Genomic DNA, 22,134 nt, shown 5'->3' with positions numbered 1-22,134 from the left:
GAATCAGGTTGACTACGTAATTTGCAAAGCCTGGTGCAAACTGAAAATTCAGAGTCACTTGTTTAAAGTTATTAAGAACTTCCAGGAGGTAAGGGCAGAGCATGAAACCAAGCATGGGCCTCTGACTGCAGGAACTTGCGTGATTATACAGGTCTAACACCCACGAGGGCGACCCGGACTAGAATATTCTTACAGATGAGCAATAGGGGGAAGGGCTCTGACGAGAGATCTGATTAAGGAGGCAGTGTTCCCCCAAATCCCCAGGTGACCAGTGGCAAGCAGGCAGTTTGGCACAGCAATTTCCAGTGAAACCCCCTAAGGATTGTAGTTTAAGTGAGACTCAGCTGATAGATACACAAATGACTACTTTCATGAATGGGTGGGTGATGAGCTATGTTTGATCACCTGTTTGAGGCAGCCAACATTTACTGTGCTATAAATTCAAGCTGTTCTTTTGTCTGGAGACAGTGGAAAGGTTTAAGGATAATATTGCTATGATTCCTTGTATTAGAAAAAAAAAATCCTAGGTGGTCTAAAATGTATAAGGCAGGAAAGAAGCTTGTCAGGGGACTTTTATTTAAAGAGTCAATGAAACAAAAGAAAATTAAAATGACTAATGTGGGTTGGTGAGTCTACTATGTTATCTTTGTATATAGGTTTATATCATGCAAGTCACTTAGAAAACGTGTCCTACTCGGTTCATGTCACAATGCTTCAATATACTCAAGTTATGACTATTTTCTATATCTCATAGATGAGAAAATCGGGGTTCAGAAAAAATGATGATTCCAGTAATGTCAAAATTTTAGTAGGTGGTTGAGCTATAAATAAAAAAAAATAACTTGTCCTTATTGAAGGTATACTATGTACCAGACACCATGCTAAGCAATTTCCATGGATTATTCATTTAGTTTTTAGTAGTCAGAACTCTTTCACCTGAAAGTGAGCATCCACCGTTCTTAATCTGGTTTTAAAAAAATAATGTCCTATGTGTGTGTTCAACTGGGAAATAAAGGAGACAGCCTCAGACATAGCTGCATTCGTGCTAAAATGGTGTTGTCAGGAATTTATCTCACTGTCTTTCAGCTCTGCTTTCCTCTGTATTTATTCTCAAAGGGAGTCTCTGCATGTGGTGGGAAGGATGGTCCTGCACCTCCAGATTTACAAGCCTTTAATTGTCCTGATCTCAGAAAGAAAGAGGCTCCCAAATATCTAATTCCCAGGGAAGGCTGGGCCCGGACTTGTTTCTGTGCCCATTCCTGCATGAATCACCAGGGCAAAGGGATACACTTATTGGACAGGCCTAAGTCATGGCATCTGCCTGGAGCTGGAAGAGAGAAACACACACCATTCCTTAACTGCATAGACTGAGAATGAGAGACGTGTTTCCAAAAGATGTCTCAGGGTGTTATTACCCAAAGAAGGGGACGTGATTCTGGGTAGGCCTTAGGAGCAGATTTCCATTACAATAGGTGCAATTATTATTTATATTTACACACAAGCAAACTGAGGCTTGAGGGAAAAAGAAGGATACTCTGCTTCACTGTAAATATATTGTAGAGATGGAGCTTATCCCAAGGAAGTCAAAACAATACCCCAAATTCTACAAAACAATAAAAAGGACATTTATGTTTTGAGTACATTCAAGGAACGCCAGCCTCACTACCCTCAGAAAGAAGACATTCGATAACTACATTATCATCTTCAAACTAAAAGGTTCAGAGATTGCTTTATGTGGACCTGTGTAATTGGGAGTTTTATGGACATTCTGGAATGTGCATCTTTCAATGACTAACATTTTCATGGGAACACCCTACTCAAAAAACCATAAATTCTAGAACGTGAACTCTCGAGTGCTGTGCCTGTTTATTTTTGCATCCATACTAGATACAGTGCCGACGCACTGAAGGCACTCAGTAATTTCCTGTTGAATCAGTGAGTGAAAACAGGTGGGAGACAATCCAAGTCAACTTAGTTACTTAGTAGTGAACAATACAGCCCAGGAATACCTCGGAAGTATTTTGTATATGGGGAACTGAAGGATTTGTATGTCTTGAAAAAGAAGCTATAGGTGTCTACCAGGACTGCATTTTGAGAGTAACGACCCCATTAACATGGGCCTGCTTAGGGAGCAGCGGCAAACTGTATATTGGCTCTTTCAACCGATTGAAATGACACTGACACATTGATGACTCTAAGTACTAGTTTATGCCGTGCCTTCGTCATGATTATATTGGACCAGATTAAACCTGTGTCTTCAGAATCTGAACTGGAGTTTGTAACAAAAGGAGAAATATAAAGACATCCAGAGTAGAGCCTTGTAAATGGTGTACCCTGGAGTTAGGATATTTGTTTCTCAGCCCCTAAGTACTAGAGATCCTGACCAATCATCTAAGTTGTTGACCAATTACCAGAACTATTTTTCTCCTAAGTTTTTTATTTTAACTCTAGTATAGTTAACATACAGTGTTATATTAGTCTCAGGTGTACAACATAGTATAGTATTCAGTAATTCTATGCATTACTCAGTGCTCATCATGATAAGTGTACTCTTTAATTGCCATCCCCTATTTCATCCATCCCCAACCCACCTTCCCTCTGGTAACCATCAGTTTGTTTTCTATAGTTAAGAGTCTGTTTTTTTGGGCGCCTGGGTGGCTCAGTTGGTTAAGCGACTGCCTTTGGCTCAGGTCATGATCCCAGGGTCCTGGGATCAAGTCCCACATCGGGCTCCCTGCTCTGCGGGGAGCCTGCTTCTCCCTCTCCCCCTCCCCCTGCTGGTGTTCCCTCTCTCGCTGTGTCTCTCTCTGTCAAATAAATAAATAAAATCTTTAAAAAAAAAAAAGAGTCTGTTTTTTTGGTTTGCCTCTCTCTCTCTTTTTTTTTCCCCCTTTGCTCATTTGTTTTGTTTCTTAAATTCCACATAGGAGTGAGATCATATGGTATTTGTCTTTCTCTGACTTATTTTGCTTAGTATTATACTCTCTAGCTCCATCTATGTTGTTGCACATGGCAAGATTTCATTCCCTTTTATGGCTGAATAATACTCCATTGTATATATACACCACCTCATCTTTATCCATTCATCAGTGGATGGACACTTGGGCTGCTTCCATAATTTGGCTATTGTGAATAATGCTGCAATAAACATAGGGGTGCATGTATCTCTTTGAATTAGTGTTTTTGTATTTTTTGGGTAAAAGCCCAGTAGTGCGATTGCTGGATCATAGGGTAGTTTTATTTTTAACTTTTTGGGAAAACTCCATACTATTTTCCAGAGTGGCTGCACCAGTTTGCACTCCTGCCAACTGCACGAGGGGTTTTTTTTTTCACGTGCTTGCCAACATTTGTTTCTTGTGTTTTTGATTTTAGCCATTCTGACATGTGTGAGGTCAACTACTAGAACTGTTGCTGTGTCTTTTAAATAGTCCAGTTTCAGTGAGGTCTGGCATTTGGTAAAATAACAGCATAAACATCTATAATTCTGTTCACATTTTAAATAGGATAATGCCAAACGGCAGTGTCCAGAGAAAGGCAAGCAAAAAGGTGTGGTTTTGAATTTTATTAATTTTTTAATTTTTTGTTTTTTTTATTTGAGAGAGAGAGAGCACGCACGAACAGGGGAGAGGGGCAGAAGGAGAGGAAGAAGCAGACTCCCTGCTGAGCAGGGATACAATGCAGGGCTCTATCCCAAGACCCTGGGGTCATGACCTGAGCCAAAGGCAGATGCTCAATTGACTGAGCCATCCAGGCACCCTGGTTTTGAATTTTAATAAGTGTACTTGAAGAGAGTGTTGATGTTTAGACCAGAGGAAGAGATTATAAAGATAAATGTGGAGGGGTGTAAAAAAGAGATTGAGTGTATTCTTGGTAGCTATAGAAGAAAGGCCAATCAATAAAAGAGACACAGAGATAAATTTAACTGAAGAAGAAATTTTTCAATCTTTTGCTGACTTGTGAAAGATGATCTTGGACAATAAAATTGTAGTGATATATATGAAATTTCATTAGATAGAGATTCTTCAATGTAAAGGATGTATTGTCCAGTTTTATGGACAATTTTCCTTTTTTTTTTTTTCAGAAAACTAGGCTAATTGTTAGAGGTGGACTTAGCATAAAATTGAGAGTTCCTCATTTGCAATTGTTTGGGGAAGACACAAACAACTCTGTTTTTGTATTTACGAATTATTTTCCCTAAAGAAGGCTTCCCAATTACATAAATTCAAGGTCTCATAAAGCCTAAATTAACTATTGTTAAAAGTGATGATTAACAATGCCACAAAGATTTAAAGCTATTGTATTCATATTTGAATCCACACTTTTGAATGACTATTCTAATTTATGTATTAAAAACTTTAATATATGGAATTCTAAAAAGAACCAATATATTCATTTGTGATGCACTGATGAAGATTGAACCAGTATAATGAAGAACTCTGCAGAAATATTAGCTCATAAAGTACTAATCCATGCCTAAACATGGAAGAGTAAAGGAATTAAATGGATATTTATTTTCTTGAAATCAGAATTAAATAATACATTTTTACCATAGAACCAGGCACATAGTAGGCATTCAATAATTATGTGTTTCTCTCTGGTGATCTTGCATTTCTATGATTTTATTTGAACTTGATTTTCAAGTAGAAATGTTATCAATTCTTAAAGTTACTTATATTTTTGTGAGAGTTTCAGATAAGTTGACATTCAGTTTTACTTGGTATAAAAATATATTTTTACCTTTAAAGGTCTTAAAATAAAAGGGAATCTACTCATCATTACCAGCAAAACAAAAAAATAACTCAAACAGGAAGACAAGCAGTAAATAAAAGTGGTGTTCTTGCTTTTATTTCAAATGAGTCAAAAGCAAGTATTACATTATCTTTTTAGTAGCCCGTTTTTATAGCCACTTTTGGGGTAATATTTTATAAATGGCATGAGTAAAGTATGTTTCTTGTGGCTTCTTTCAAAAGAAATGATGATTTGTGTAAAATATTGCTCACATAGTTAAGACATTAGGTTAAAAACAGGAGCCAGTTGTCTCATTTGAGAATACTTAATTTTTTTCAGAGCTGATAGTTTTATCTTTGGGAATCCCTGTAGTCAAGATTCCCTTTCTTGCAATTTTATTTGGGACTGTGGTTATACCCAGTCTCTGCTCAGTCTCTGCTCAAGAAAGAGGTCATTGCTGTCAGAGAGAATGACAGTGATCCTTACAAACTGCAGCAGGGAACCATAAAACTCTGTTGTGACCTCTTCAAAAAAAAAAAAAAAAAAAAAAATATAATGTTTCTTATAACATGACCTAAAACCAAGATGGTTTTATGCCCTCATTCTTTACACACACACACACACACACACACACATACACACAATTCTACACAAACCCTGCCCTAGCTGTTACAATTTCAAAGCTTTCATTTTAGGGATTTTGGTATATTTTATTCCCTCAGAAGTTTCCAAGGTTCTTGGTGATGAATTGTTAATAGAAATTGAGGAACACCTGCAACCACATTCATCCAGTTTAATTGTGACATGTCTCTGCACAGCATCCCCAAATATTGTTTTTCCCTTCAGATTTATACATGTATTACTTATCTTCTAAGAAAAATAGTAGAAATTGTTACCAGGGCTGATTCTAAGGAAGCTGATAGTGAAACAGAGAAATTTCAAAGAGTTTTAATTATACCTAGAGCTTTCAAAGCTTTGAGATTATTATTTATCTTAGAATATGGTATAAGAAATGAATTTTAAATTACAAAATATAGTTTGAAACTTCTAAGATCAGGTGCACATAATTTGTATCCTCACAGGGTTCAGGGATTGTTCTGGCAAAATCCTTAAGTCTTGTTCTTCTGTGCATTTTTATTATTATTTAGTAGGTTTTAATTTTTTAGTTGGTAGCATTTTAAAGTAGAGTTTATTTTTTTATTAAGAATTATTTTGAGGGACACCTGGCTGGCTCATTCAGTAGAGCATCTGACTCTTGATCTTGGGGTCATGAGTTCAGCCCCATGTTGGGTATAGAGGTTACTTTAAAAAAAAGTAATATTTTGAATCTTTCAATTAGGCTCATAAGATACAAAATGTAAATGAAAAATTAAAAAAATTTAAAAATTTAAAAATTTAAAAAGAAAAAAAAGAAAATGTAAATGTGAAATAGTTTTTTTTTTTTCCTGAGAGGGGCAGGGGATAGGGGCAGAGGGAGAGGAAGATAGAGAATCCCAAGCAGTCTCCATGCCCAGCACAGAGTCTAACGTGGGGCTCAGTCTCAGGACCCTGAGATCATGACCTGAGCTGAAATCAAGAGTCCCATGCTTAACTGCCGGAGCCACCCAGGTGCCCTGAAATGGGATCTTTTATGTCAGAGATACTCTTGCTTGTGGAAAACAGGCCAGTTTGAGATGTGGAATTTGGAAATTATGGTATTCATCACAAATGATTCCTAGTTGTAAATTTAGCCTGGTAAAACTCAGTTCAAATGAACTTTTTTTTTTTTTAAGAGAGAGAGAAAGAGAGAGAATCTCAAGCAGGTTCCATGCCCAGTGTGGAACCTGAATGGGGCTTCATCTCAGGACCCTGAGATCATGACCTGAGCGTAAATCAAGAGTCCGTTACTTAACCAGCTGAGCCACCGAGGCTCCTCTCAAATGAACTCTTACTGACCTTTCTCAACAGAATTTAAAAATGTTCCAGTATCTGTTGATGATAATGTGATAATACATCTTTCCAAATCATATACCCACAGTTACATGCTCATACTTAAAAGTAATGACTTGATATTTATGATAGAGTTCATTAATTATTATAATAGAAACATGTTTTGGTGAGGAAATATATTTTTACTTTATCAAATAATTTGCAAATTTGTTTTAACCCAACACTGCCGAATCTCAACTAGCTTCCTTTAAACCTCAAATTTGTGTGATTAGTAGAGTGGCAAAATTATATGCTTAAAAGTAGAAAATTATATGTGACATATGAAACTATCTTAACTAAAAATATTGGCATAAATAACATTTCCTGCATTTATTACATTTATTGGGCATCTCTGTTTTTGGCAATCTCATTGGAACTATGAGTAAATTTTTTATTTGCTTAAGTTTATTTGGACCATCTAATTTCATATTTTCCCCTGAATTTTAAGAGTATCTGAAAAACATTTCCCGAGTATGTGTATGTGTGAAAACAGTAGAATTATTCTATGAATAGGTGTCCACATCTGATCTGAGACCACAGTTATGTTTCTGCTCTGAAAATTATTTCGAATTGTGAGTAAAACATTTTACTGTGTCTGAAATCTCTCCCAACTTTAGATCATATGTAAATTTCTAGTACTAGTGTTTATAATATGATTATCATAAAAATTCACTTGTAATAATCTTTTTTCTCAGATAATCAAATCATTATGTGTCAAGGTTAACAAAACACGGAGTCTTACTTTTTATAAAGTTAGTTTGGAGATTTAAGTAATATTCTTAAGGGCCAAACTTAAAATTATGTATTACTACTTGAAGAATACACACCACTGGGTTCAGAAACAGAACTTTTGACTTTATCAGACATTTGGACATTCTCTTCTTCTCTCATAACTATGACTATACCAAATATGTACAGAATATAAGATGTTATATTGGTTCATTTTGAATTATATAGAATCTCCATTTACACATATGAGATTTGGACTATAGCTCAATATATACAGTCTCTTTTTTTTTTTTAATGTTTTATTTATTTATTCATGAGAGTCAGAGAGAGAGAGAGAGAGAGGCAGAGGCAGAGGGAGAAGCAGGCTCCCCACCTAGCAGGGAGCCCGACGCGGGACTCGATCCAGGACCCTGGGATCATGACCTGAGCCGAAGGCAGACGCCCAACCATCTGAGCCGCCCAGGCGCCCTATACAGTCTCTTTTTGATGACTAAGTAATTACATAAATAGTATTCTAAGTGCTAAGTCAGTGGTCTTATGTTTAAATGTCTTTCTTTCCTGCATCTCATTGTTTGTGTGTTTTTTCCTTTGGTTTAGATCGAGGCACTGTGCAAAAGGTGGTGGTTCTTCCTGCTAACGGCTCCGCCAGGGGTGAGCTCATTCTGGAGGAGTTAGAAGTCTTTAAGGTTTGAGCATCTCTTCTGTTAATCTCAGCACATGCATGATGTATGGAATTCTTTAATCTCAGGGCCACTTGGGAGGAAAAAAATATTTGATAAAGGATCAAATAAATATAAGTTTTTGAGGGTAGGAAACACCAGATAAAATGAGAAATATAGAACAAATATTTTTCTGAAGTATTTTTTTTTACATTTCAAGTTATCTTAACTTTGAAAGATTCGTTTTTTCAACTATTATCACAACTCGAAGAATTTTGGTCATCATTATTTTTATAAATGGGTTCTTGTGGTCAAGGTCTAAAAGACTTGCCAGCAAAGGGCTTTTATCATTTGCTTCACAAGCCACTGAAATCCAAGTGCCTTACATTATTGATTGTCAGATAAACTTTCTCATATTTTTTTATCCAGGAATTTTAAGAAAAACTGTTTTGTTTTCTCTTGTTTTATTGCTTTCAATTCAAATGTCACTCAAGCTACATAAAACAAATGGTGTCTCTTTACCACTCAAAGCTTCATGTTCTGCTGAACTTAAGATTTCATTATTATTCTCTTTGTTCTTAAATTTGGGCTTAACAAAAAGGAAAAGAAAGAAAAACAATACCCAACACCAACAAAAAGGCACACAGAGGGAAGTTCAGTCTTGTAAGGCATCACCTGCTCAGGGCAGAGTGCCTATTCTTTTCTGGATCTGTGACCCGGGAGAGCAGATCTGTGGTGTCCCTTCCCTCCTTAAAATGTAAGCCACTGTAGTTCAAATGATTTCTCTGATAAACATTTGGAAAGATGGATAAACCACAGCCAGAGGAGCTGTTAGGATTGCAAAGATACTTTGGCATGGAATCAGTCCTATTGCAGACTACTATTTCCAACTACATCAATCAAGAAGAAACGGCCCATGGGCAGATGCTGCCGCCTTGGAGTCACCAGTGCTGCCCGCCCTCGGTCAACCCCACCAGGTTCTTTGACATCACCTTGGACTGCGAGCTCTTGGGCTGCGTCTCCTTCAAGCTGCTTTCAGAGTTCCAAACACAGCAGAGAACTTTTGTGCTCTGAGCACTGGGGAGAAAGGATTTAGTTATAAAGATCCCTGCTTTTACATGATTATTCCAGGATTTCTGGGCCAGGGTGGTGACTTCACGCACCATCATGGCACTGGCCACGAGTCCATCGATGGGGAGAAATCTGATGATGAGAATTTCATCTGAAGCCCATGGGTCCTGGCACCTTGTCTATGGCAAATGCTGGACCCAACACAAACGGTTTCCAGTTTTTCATCGGCACTGCCAAGACTGAGTGGTTGGATGGCAAGCATGTGGTCTTTGGCAAGGTGAGGGAGGGCAGGAATATTGTGGATGGAGCGCTTTGGGTCCAGGAATGGCAAGACCAGCAAGAAGATCACCACTGCCGACTGTGGACAAATCTAATAAATTTGAATTCTGTTTTAACTACTAGCCCATTCCTTCTGTAGCTTAGGAGAGCACCCCTTCTCCCCCATCTGCTCGAAATATCCTATAATCTTTGTGTGCTCGCTGCAGTTCTATGGGTTCATATTTTCCTTACTCCCCTCCAAGTCTAGCTGGATTGCAGAGTTAAGTTTATGATGATGAAATAAAACTAAACAACAACAACAAACCAAAACAAACAAATGGTCCATGGACATCAAAAGACCAGAGTCAGCCTTTAACTGAGTAAAATTAGCACTCAGGACTCTCAGGAGCAGACTATTGCTGGTTTAGTCCATTGCTTTGCTTAGTTGAGCGGACTCAGAATATATTGACTTATTAATACATGTTCCCACAGTCACCAAAATTATTGAATTTATAAGCACATAAGTGATCAAGATGCATTGTTTAGATTATGCTAATACATTTTAAATGTAAAGAAATATTTGTTAAAAAATAACCAAATGAAATCTGAGGAAAATTTTGAGGAACTCCGGAACTTTTTTTGTGATATTATCTAAACATTCAATCTAAAAAAAAGTGGTATTATCTAAACATTCAATCTAAACAGTCAGTTGCAACAGATTTTGATCACTGCCTAGAAATACACATACACATACAAAAATGTATTGTGATTTATATCCACCCAGGCAACTACTAATAGCTGTACTCCAATTCAAGTTAAGTTTGAGGAAGCTGGCTCTGGAACTCCGGAAAATTTTCCAGTGTGTTATTGAATTTACAATTTTTAATGCTAGACTCACTTTGGAATAAGTTTCTTTGTGATTGGCGTGTTAATATTGTGCTTACAAAATGTTAACTATGTACATTCAAGTGCTTTTTTCTATGTCTTGCTTTATAAAGGAATTGGTTGTTTCACTAGATTAACCAAAATTGCATTATATGTAAAAAATATTTTTTCCTTGTTCAATTCAATACGGACAACATGGCTGACCAAAATGACATAGAGTAGCTTGTTCTGGAATTTGCTTGAAGAGATCAAAAATGCCATATGGCAGAACTTCATTTTTAATTCTGAAATGTCATTTTTTGATAATCAGAAAACATTGAGTTTGACACAAACCCAAACATGTAAGTTAATGGAAAGCTCTTAAAGAAATGTGAGTCATTCTGATCATGTGCTAGCTACTTATGGTCTGTTATATGAGTTGTGCTAGTGTTATCATCATGAAGAATAAACTCTCAGTGGAAAAATAGAGTCAGTCAAAATGCATGTGGGGGACATCAGCCCAAGAGAGAGACTGAAAACGTTTGAACTTTCTCGTGGATGTGTGTGCCCGTGACTGATACGGCTAAATTGAGAGACACAGTTGCCAAATACAGTTCCTTACTGTCTTCAACATGGTGTTTGTGTCATATTTTCTGAGGTGAGGTAAAAATAACTGGGTGTGTATGATATACTGTGATTAGCACGTGAGGAAATAATGCATTTGAATTGAAACAAATTCCTTAGCGAAGTGTCACACTGATATATCGCAGAAAACTCAATGTAACTTTAAAAAAACAGACACTTTGTTTCTGTAGAGTGCAGAACCATAATCTCTTCTTTTAATCCTCTGTTCAGAATATTTCCTGAAAATACAGCCAGCTTCCTCAAACTTAACTTAATTGGAGTATAGCTATTAGTAGTTGCCTGGGTGGATATAAATCACAATACATTTTTGTATGTGTATGTGTATTTCTAAGCAGTGATCAAAATCTGTTGCAACTGACTGTTTGGATTGAATGTTTAGATAATATCACCATTTTCTCTTTTAAACGTGTGTAAGAAAACACACTTCCAGAATGTGAAATAATTGTAGGTACAGTTAATTTTGAGAGCTTGCTCTCACTTGAGTTATCGAAATAAAACTTCACAGATATTTATCAGGTTATCACAAGTCTAATTTTTAAAAGGAACTAATAATGTTTAAGAAGGAAAGTTTATGAATAGAGTAACTTTCAAAAAAGGATTACTATTTCAGAAAATTCTTAGGTGCTTTCACTAATTCACATTTATCAAACGGGGACATTTTCTTTTTTTTTTTTTTTAAGATTTTTATTTATTTGACAGAGAAAGACACAGCGAGAGAGGGAACACAAGCAGGGGGAGTGGGAGAGGGAGAAGCAGGCTTCCCACGGAGCAGGGAGCCCGATGCAGGGCTCGATCCCAGAACCCTGGGATCATGACCTGAACCGAAGGCAGACGCTTAACGACTGAGCCACCCAGGCACCCCAAAAGAGGACATTTTCTAACAGTATTTCTTCATTTGCAACGGGAGAGTTAATAAGTATGATGCAGGCTAATACATCTTTGCAAAGCTACATCTGATGCACGGTAGCGTCTTATGCAGACTGCTTGTGTTGTGAAGGAATAACATGGGGTACCATGCCGCAGCATCTTACCCACCCCCATCCAAGCCTAAGTTTTATTCATTGGATTCAGTATGCCAAGATATAATTTTTTTAATTCTTCCAAATTACTCAGATTTTGTTTTTCTAAAGACTATATTGATAATGTGTTGTAAATGCTACTTTTTTTTTTTTTAACTTAAGCCTATATTTGTAAAACACCTTACTCCCAACAGAGGAAATGTACTTTAGGGACAAGTATTGCTAAACTTTGAATATATGTGCATATATAGAGAAATGATGATTTCTTGAATTTTAACAAACAAGAGACTATTTTTAATGCAAATCTTTTTAAAGGATTATTTGAACAGCTAATGATGTTTGTTTGTTTTTTAATTTTTCAGAATCATGCTCCTATAACAACAATGAAAATTTCATCCAAAAAGGTAAAACAACCCCATTTTTATTTTCTTTACATTTTACAAATTTTACTGTTAGGAAGAAATATTTTGTAATTTTGGAAAAATTAATTTTAGTATTAGAAAAATAATTATTATTTACAGTAACCACAAAAGCACCTTTAATTTTGATGCATAATTTAAAAGCTTTTAATGCAAGACAAAATAGGTCTGTTTTGTATAAAAACCCAGGAGAGCAGAACATATAAATATATACAGCAAGATATTCCAACATTTTGTACATCCTATGTTCTCAAATGTTACAGTGTGTGAAGCCAACCAAAATAAAAATAATCTTTTGAATGAAGAATTCAGTATAATGTTTGGGCTACTATAGCATCACAAACATTCTCAGGGGCTTGGAATGAGTAATCAGTCCTCTTCCGAGTTCCTGCTGCTATCACATGTTTGAAATGTGCAATGCATTCTTTTATGCTTATTGCTAAGGAAGTGCTGTTTTTTAGAGTTTATACATGTCTTTAAAAAAAATCTGAATGCCTCAAATCTAAGCCATATAAGGATTCAGGTTTGAGGGAAGAAATCTTTGACTATGATTATCAGAAATGTTTCATCTTCTAATTTGTGCCTGCACATGCGAATACACAATGATCACAAAAAAGGAAAAGCCCTATTCCAGTCTCTACCTGTGCAGCACATAACCTCTCCAGCCCCCGAGGTGTTCTCTCTGGAAGAAAGTTCTAAAGGATGGAGTCATATAGTCAGAAATGGAGTAGGCTTCAGAGCAGGATGGACATGCATTTGCATCCCAACTTGTCCATAAATTGTGGATAAGTCGTTAAACTTCACTGACTTAAGTTTCTGCCTCTACAAGGTAATGCTTTTCTCACAAATGAGTTAATTTATATAAATTGCCTAAAATAAAGCAGGTCCTTGGTAACTGCTGTTTAAAGAGCCTGAGACTTATTTTTCTTGGAATATGGAATAAAGGTTTTAAGTGTTAGCACAACTGATGACATAAGGTTCGTGTTCTTTGCCTTATTTGGTCTGTTGCAGATGAAGAAGTATTCCACAGTCAGTCCAGTGCTCTTTCCACTTGACTCAATTTTATGAAGAAAAATAAATAGGGTACGATAGAGCTAAAGATCTCATCTGTAACAATGTTTGTATGGTGCATAACAAACATTTTCCCAAGGAACAAGAAGCCATTTGTCATTTTCCCCAATGTCCCAGGGAGCTGATCCCAAGTTAGAATTGTCTTTGAAGTCAGCAGGGAAGCCCCTTGTTTACAGGAGTTTAATGAGAAGAGAGAGTATCGGAGCAAAATTCAAAGTGGATGCAGGGCCATTTGTGTGGCACGGTCTAGTGTACAGTTAGTGATTCATGTTACGCTTCAACTGGTAATTCAGCTGGTATACTCAGAGTTCACGATGCATTCCGTTAAATCGCAATATGCAACACACATATACGCACAGGAAAAAATGACTATTAAATCTGTCTTCAACATCTTATATTGTAGATAATTAAAAATGTTTCTTTGAATTGTTAGATTCAGGGCAGGGTACTTATTTGAGTTTGGGGGAACTCATGTGCACAACTGCCTACCTCGTTATTTTTTCAGTGAGAAAGAAGTACAGATTGCCAATGGTATTTGATGTACATTTAAATACTATGAATTTAGTACCTTCCCTAGTCTTCAAATTATTTTATTTTCTATTTTATGGCTTCTTTATTCTCTAATTTATTCTTGCATTCCATATAGCAGAAAATAGTTGGGTTAATTTAAAAAAGGTAATTTCTAGAATGAAACTACTTGTATTCTTTCCTTAAATAAAGTGGTTTCCTTTATTTAGCATAGCTGATGCATTCACTATATTATTTATTAATGTGATCAACAAACACTTATTTGAAATGTTCTGGAGAAATGATTATTGCCAAAATATGCAGTTGTTTTCTTATAGTTTGCCTCAACTGGGGGTCAGTCATTTTCAGCTGAATTTCTGAAAAATTAATCTGAATAAAATAACTGTTTATTAGACAGTAGACTGAGGTATGATTCAAATGATTAATTAGAATTAACAGTGTATAAGGTGATAGTTTGTGAGCTGGTAATTTATTCTACTACACTATTTAACATTCATTCAGTGCTTAGGAGTCAGAAACTATTCTAAGTATTTCATGTGGAGTTAGCCCTTACATTCAGTTCTTAAAATAACTCTGTAGGATAGGTACTATATTATCCCAGTTTTACCCAAGAGGGAGCTGAGATTGAGAAAAGTTCCACAGCATATTTGTGGTTGAGCTGGGATTTGAATCCCAGATGTCTGCCTTCAGAACCTGATGGACCAATGGTGCTCCTATATTTAAATTTTAAATTGTATGTAGTTGAATATGTATAGATGTCTTTGTGTGTGTTGCACATGTGAATATATTTGAGTTCCAGCTTAGAAATTCTCTGCTGATTTGAATTATACAATATCACTTCTTTAGAAATAAGCATCAGTTAGAAACTTACCCTTTCGACTCCTGAGAACCAATTTATGCACAAATAAAAGAATTGGAGCAGTATCATCAGAAGTTCTTGACATCCTGCAAATGAAGGAGAGTGAAATCTTTATTTATGACTTAGGATGCTGAAGATCACTGGAGCATACAGAAAGTTTAAGACATGCCTGAATATAAATACTGATATTCTTCTAAGTAATTTAAAAATTGTTCTAATGAGTGAAGGCATGTGAAAAATGTTTTTTTTTTAATTTTATCTAATACTGACATTGTACTTTTTTTTTTTAAAGATTTTATTTATTTGAGAGAGAGAATGAGAGAGACAGAGAGCACATGAGCGGGGGGAGGGTCAGAGGGAGAAGCAGACTCCCTGCCGAGCAGGGAGCCGGATGCAGGACTCGATCCAGGGACTCCAGGATCATGACCTGAGCCGAAGGCAGTCGCTTAACCAACTGAGCCACCCAGGCGCCTGTACTTTTTTTTTCCTAAACTTAAAAATGCCCTTTATTTAAGACTTGGAGTTTTCAAATTTACAAGGTGATGGGTTGCCAGATTTGAAGAAAAAGAAAGCTGCCTTGTGCATTCAAAAAATAAAGCAAACATCGTAATTTAAACCTGTAATATATTAGCACAAATCTGAGAGAACAATAAATCCCAATGTCTCAAATGTATGACCATTCTACGTAGGGCTGTGAGCTTTTTTTTTTTTAAACAGGAAAGTGGTAATACTATAGGCATATTAATGTAGGAAAATTCTATTTATTTTGGCTTTATACCCTCTGTGCTTTGCTTCTTGTTTTTAGTCTATTTTAAAATGAATCTCAGGGTGTGTAGACATATATTATAATGTGTTCCTGCTGAAAGTTCTCTTTTAATGTCCCCATCTGAAATCAATCATAATCATTCCTCCAATAGCAACAGTTGTATGTGAGCTCCAATGAAGGGATTTCCCAAGTGTCTCTGCATCGCTGCCACATCTACGGTACAGCCTGTGCTGACTGCTGCCTGGCAAGGGACCCTTACTGTGCATGGGATGGCCATTCTTGCTCTAGGTTCTACCCAACTGGGAAGCGGTGAGTACCAAACATTCAGCTGAAAGTCAAAACTGATGTCGCCAGTCGAACAGTGTCCACATCATTAGAAAAAATTCTGTTGCCATATTCTTTTAAAATGGCGCTAGAAGTAGTAGCTATGTTTAGCATCTTGTATAGTCATTGAATGAAGTAAATGGCTACGCTTTATAACTTGAGATTCTCCCAGATATGTGAGAATACAGTACTTTGGAAACATTTGTTTCTCCTCTTAAAGTTCCTCTAGCAACACAATTCCCACTGTGACCCAGCAAATATTTCAAGCATCATTTAACGTTTTTCACATTACCTGATTTTTTTATATGCTTCTGTATATCATTAAATCCCACCTTCCTAGGGTTTCCCTGTGCCATTTAATTCTCCTATAATCAGATGTTTGACCTAGTTCAGGTGACAGGAACATTGCTCCAAAATGGGTATGCTGAGTTGCTTTCAGAACCTTGATGACATGCATTTACCTCTTAGAATGGGGAGTGCATGGTTGCTGGTCAGATTGAGAGAGTCAGGCAGTCTGAGGCTGAATGCCATTTATCCCAGCAAAGACTTAGATGAGAAACTCTGAGCCAGATTGCGCTAAGTTGGAACGAGCCACCAGTAGTGACATTGATTATAGAACAAAGAATATGCAGAATTTAGGGTCGGCCAAGATCAGAGCTATGGGTCGGTCAGGGGAGGTCCTACTGAGGGTGTGATATTTGAACAAGGACTTGAGTGTGATGAGGAATGACACCAAGGCATTATCTGGGAGAAGAGCATACCAAAGAGAAGGACCAGAAACTCTTAAAGCTGGAGTGTGTCAAGATTGTTCAAGAAACAGCACTAAGACTAATGGGGCTATCGTGGAATGAGAAAAAGGAAGGGTAGGAAGAAGTGAGGTCAGAATGCCATATGACATAGGACTTGGTAAGTCATTGAAGGCTTTTATTTAGCGTGAAATGGAAAACTACTAAGGGCCTTTGAGCACATGAATGATATTATTTGACTTTTGGTTTGAAAAGCTCATCTGGTTGGGGTTGGCTGGGATTGCAGCCCTGGGGTAGGCAGTGGATGGGGGCAGAGGAGATAGAAGTTGCAAGGCAATTAGAGTACTGTGCGTTCCAGGTGAGATATAATGGTGGCTCACACAGGAATGATAGAGGTGGAGGTGGCATAGGGTCTGATTCGGGATAGAGCTCAGAGAATGTGCTGATGTAGTACATGTAAGATGTTAGAGAAATAGAGGACTCAAGAATGAACCAAGTTCTCAGAACCTGATCATATGTAGATGTAATTTCCTGAGAAAGAGAAGACTAGGGGAGGAGCAGGTATGTGGAGGGAAAGATGATGTTAAAAGTGCCTATGAGATATTCAAGTGGAGAGGTTGAGTAGATAGTTAGAAATATGAATTTGGAGTACACATGTGTGGCCTGGGCTGGACAATTTGAAAGTCATTTGTTTTTAAAGGCATGAAATGTGAAGAGAACTCCCATTCTTTAAACCAGTAGTCCTTAGTATCTGTGTTCAAAGAATCGTGTTCTTCTGTGTCATTTTAAGATTTAAGCAGGAAGTCTCTAGACTCTTTTGATTTCTACATGGAATTTTTGGACCTCATTACCCTGAGATCTTCCATTTGCACTGGACTGGAGATCTGAACCTGGACACAAAGTATGAGGAAAGCACATTCCAAATGTAATCTCAAATACATGATTTTTGTAGCCATTGCTGGTAAATTTTAACCATACTTGTTTTATACTCCCAATTACGATAGCAGTGATATTTAAAAATTATTACCATAACTGTTTGTAAGGCAATACATTTTTCTTGGGAAAGACTTCTAAAAATTGTCATATCTAACACCCGGAATGCAGTCTTCTATTAAACAGATTTAATGCTAAAGGGAGCTGAATCACCACACTTTCTAAGAAAGAAAGTGATACGAGGATCACAAAGTGAATCTTGCCATATCCATTAAGGCTTTTCAGCCTCTCCTGTAATGTGGAGGAATTGGAGATTGGTACTCCTTCCCTGCAAAACTTCCAGACCTTGGCTTTGGTGAACAAGCATTTTTATTTAACAAAGAATATTTCTCAAGTAAAATTCCATACTATATATAGACTATCATTGCATATTTGAGATTTTTTTTTTTACATTTTAACATTTCTGCTAAAATATGAGTTGACTCATTTGTTCTCATATTCTCCCTCTAATTACAACTCCAGTAATCCTTTCTAAGATGCGTAAAGGTAGTAGATTCCACACTGTCATCCTAATACCACAAATCATTATCTTTTTTATTTATTTATTTATTTTTAAAGATTTTATTTATTTATTTGACAGAGATCGATAGTGAGAGAAGGAACACAAGCAGGGGGAGAGGGAGAGGGAGAAGCAGGCTTCCTGCCGAGCAGGGAGCCCGATGCGGGGCTCGATCCCAGGACCCTGGGATCATGGCCTGAGCCGAAGGCAGACGCTTAACGACTGAGCCACCCAGGCACCCCTCATTATCTTTTTTAAAAAATATTTTATTTATTTGGGTGAGACAGACAGAGATAGTGCAAAGAGAGCATGAACGGGGAGGAGAGGGAGAAACAGGCTCCCGCTGAGCAGAGAGCCAGATGTGGGGCTTGATCTCAGGACCCTGGGATCATGACCTGAGCCGAAGGCAGATGCTTAACTGACTGAGCCACCCAGGCACCCCCACATATCATGATCTTGATCATGTCCTTGTAAACAACAAAGAGCTGAAACTATCTTGCAATTTTTTAATGTCAATATCATGCCTGGTATGAAACCAAGTATCATAGGTTAGCTGTTAGAACTAATGAATGAATTCAGTAAAGTTTCAGTGTACAGGTCTTTCACCTCTTAGTTAAATTTATTCCTAGGTATTTTATTCTTTTGATGCAATTGTAAATGGGATGGTTTTCTTAAATTCTCTTTCTGATATCTCATTATTCATGTATAGAAATGCAACAGATTTTTGTGTGTTGAGTATGTACCCTGAAACTACAAGACACTGATGAAAGAAATTGAAGACACAAATAAATGGAAAGATAATTCACATTCATGGAGTGGTAGAATGATTATCATTAAAATGGCCATACTACCCAAAGCAATCTGCAGATTCGATACAATCCCTATCAAAATTCCAAAGGCATTTTTCACTGGATTAGAACAATCCTAAAATTTATGGAATCATGAAAGACCCAGAATATCCAAAGTAATATTGAGGAAGAAGCACAAAGCTGGAGGCATCATGCACCTTGATTTCCAATTATATTACAAAGCTATAATAATCAAAATAGTATGCTATTGTCATAAAAGAAGACACATAGATCCATAGAGCAGATTAGAGAGCTCAGAAATAAATCCATACATATACGGTTAATTAATTTACAACAAATAAGGCAAAAATTTACAACAGGGAAAAACAGTCTCTTCAATAAATGGTGCTGGGAAAACTGAATAGCCACATGCAAAAGAATAAAACTAGACTACTATCTTACATTATAGATGAAACTTAACTCAAAATGGTTTAAAGACTTGAATATAAGACCTGAAACCATAAAACTTCTAGAAGAAAACATAGGCATTAAGGCCCTTGATGTAGGTCTTGATGATGTGTTTTTAGATATGACTCCAAAGCAAAGACAACAAAAGAGAAAATAACCAAGTGGGATTATATCAAACTAAAAAGCTTCTACACAGCAAAGGACATCATCAACCAAATGAAAAGGCAACCTACTGAATGAGAAAAAATATTTGCAAGCCATAGACCTACTAAGGGGTTAATATCCAAATACATAAAGAATGCGTACAACTGAGTAGCAAAAAAGCAAGCAATCTGATTAAAAAGTGGGCAGATCTGAATAGGCATTTTTCCAAAGGAGACATACAGATTGTCAGCATGTCATGAAAAGGTGCTCACTGTCGCGAATCATCAGGGAAATGCAAATGAAAACCACAAGACCTCACCTCACACCTGTCAGAATGGCTGTTATCAAAAGGACAATAAATAACAACTGTTGGAGAGGGTGTGGAAAAAAGTTTTGGTGGGAATGTAAATTGGTGCAGCCACAATGAAAAACAGTATGGAGTTTCCTCAAAAAATTACATATAGAACTACCATATGATCCAGCAATTTCACTTCTGGGTATTTATCTGAAGAAAACAAAAACTATTTCGGAAAGATATATGCACCCCCATGTTCATTATTTTCAATAGCCAAGACATGGAAACAACCTAAGTGTCCTTCAGCAGATGAATGAGTAAAGATATAAACACACACACACACACACAATGGAATACTTCTTAGCCATAAAACGAATGCAATCTCACCATTTGTGAAATGGATGGACCTTAAGGGCATATGCTAAGTGAAACAACTCAGAGAAAGACATATACTGTATGATTTCACTTATATATGGAATTTTAAAAATAACAACAAACCAAGCTCATGGAGATAGAGAACAGTGGTTGCCAAAGGTAGGGTAAGGGGTGGAAGAAATGAAAAAAGGGGGGCAAAAGGCACAAACTTCCAGTTATAAAATAATTAAGTCATGGAGATGTAATGTACAGCATGGTGACTATAGTTAATAATACTGTATTGCCTATTTGAAAGTTGATAATAGAGTACATCATTTTTTTATTTTATTATGTTAATCACCATACATTACATCATTAGTTTTTGATGTAGTGTTCCATGATTCATTGTTTGCATATAACACCCAGTGCTCCATTCAATATGTGCCCTCTTTAATACCCATCACCAGGCTAACCCATCCTCACACCCCCCTCACCTCTAGAACCCTCAGTTTGTTTCTAGGAGTCCATAGTGTCTCATGGTTTGTCTCCTCCTCCGATTCCCCCCCTTCATTTTTCCCTTCCTACTATCTTCTTCTTTTTTTTTTTTTTTTAACATATAATGTATTATTTGTTTCAGAGGTACAGGTCTGTGATTCAATAGTCTCACACAATTCACAGTGCTCACCATAGCACATACGCTCCCCAATGTCTATCACCCAGCCACCCCATCCTTCCCACCCCCCACCACTCCAGCAACCCTCAGTTTGTTTCCTGAGATTAAGAATTCCTCATATCAGTGAGATCATATGATACATGTCTTTCTCTGATTCACTTATTTCACTCAGCATAATACCCTCCAGTTCCATCCACGTCATTGCAAATGGCAAGATTTCATTCCTTTTGATGGCTGCATGATATTCCATTGTATATACGTATACCACCTCTTCTTTATCCATTCATCTGTCGATGGACATCTTGACTCTTTCCATAGTTTGGCTATTGTGGACATGGCTGCTATAAACATCGGGGTGCATGTACCCCTTCAGATCACTACATTTGTATCTTTGGGGTAAATACCCAGTAGTGCAATTGCTGGGTCATAGGGTAGCTCTATTTTCAACTTTTTGAGGAACCTCCATACCGTTTTCCAGAGTGGCTGCACCAGCTTGCATTCCCACCAACAGTGGAGGAGGGTTCCCCTTTCTCCGCATCCCCGACAACATCTGTCGTTTCTTGACTTGTTAATTTTAGCCATTTGACAGCCACATGCAGAAGAATGAAATTGGACCATTCCCTTATGGTCCATAAGGAACGATGTGTGTGAGTTGGTATCTCATTGAGATTTTGATTTGGATTTCCCTGATGCCGAGTGATGTTGAGCACTTTTTCATGTGTCTGTTGGCCATTTGGATGTCTTCTTTGGAAAAATGTCTGTTCATGTCTTCTGTCCATTTCTGATTGGATCATTTGTTCTTTGGGTATTGAGTTTGATAAGTTCTTTATAGATTTTGGATACTAGCCCTTTATCTGATATGTCATTTGCAAATATCTTCTCCCATTCTGTCGGTAGTCTTTTGGTTTTGTTGACTGTTTCTTTTGCTGTGCAAAAGTTTTTTATCTTGATGAAGTCCCCATAGTTCATTTTTGCCCTTGCTTCCCTTGCCTTTGGCGATGTTTCTGGGAAGAAGTTGCTGCGGCTGAGGTCAAAGGGGTTGCTGCCTGTGTTCTCCTTTAGGATTTTGATGGACTCCTGTCTCACATTGAGGTCTTTCAACCATTTGGAGTCTATTTTTGTGTGGGGTGTAAGGAAATGGTCCAGTTTCATTCTTCTGCATGTGGCTGTCCAATTTTCCCAACACCCTTTGTTGAAGAGACTGTCTTTTTTCCATTGGACATTCTTTCCTGCTTTGTCGAAGATTAGTTGACCATAGAGTTGAGG

At 37.1% G+C, this 22,134-nt stretch overlaps 1 protein-coding gene across 1 annotated transcript in view; it reads left to right on the top strand.

The window, feature by feature from the left end:
- The window catches only part of SEMA3C (semaphorin 3C), a 184,637-nt gene that overhangs the window by 146,388 nt on the left and 16,115 nt on the right, over positions 1-22,134 (top strand). The window contains exons 13-15 of the mRNA XM_021689514.2: positions 8,023-8,111; positions 12,304-12,345; positions 15,736-15,893. Coding sequence (XP_021545189.2) covers positions 8,023-8,111; positions 12,304-12,345; positions 15,736-15,893 — 289 coding nt within the window. The remainder of the gene's footprint in view (positions 1-8,022; positions 8,112-12,303; positions 12,346-15,735; positions 15,894-22,134) is intronic.

Source organism: Neomonachus schauinslandi, chromosome 12 (assembly GCF_002201575.2).
Source record: "Neomonachus schauinslandi chromosome 12, ASM220157v2, whole genome shotgun sequence".
Taxonomy (NCBI): Eukaryota; Metazoa; Chordata; class Mammalia; order Carnivora; family Phocidae; genus Neomonachus; species Neomonachus schauinslandi.
This window is presented reverse-complemented; position numbering and strand designations above follow the sequence as displayed.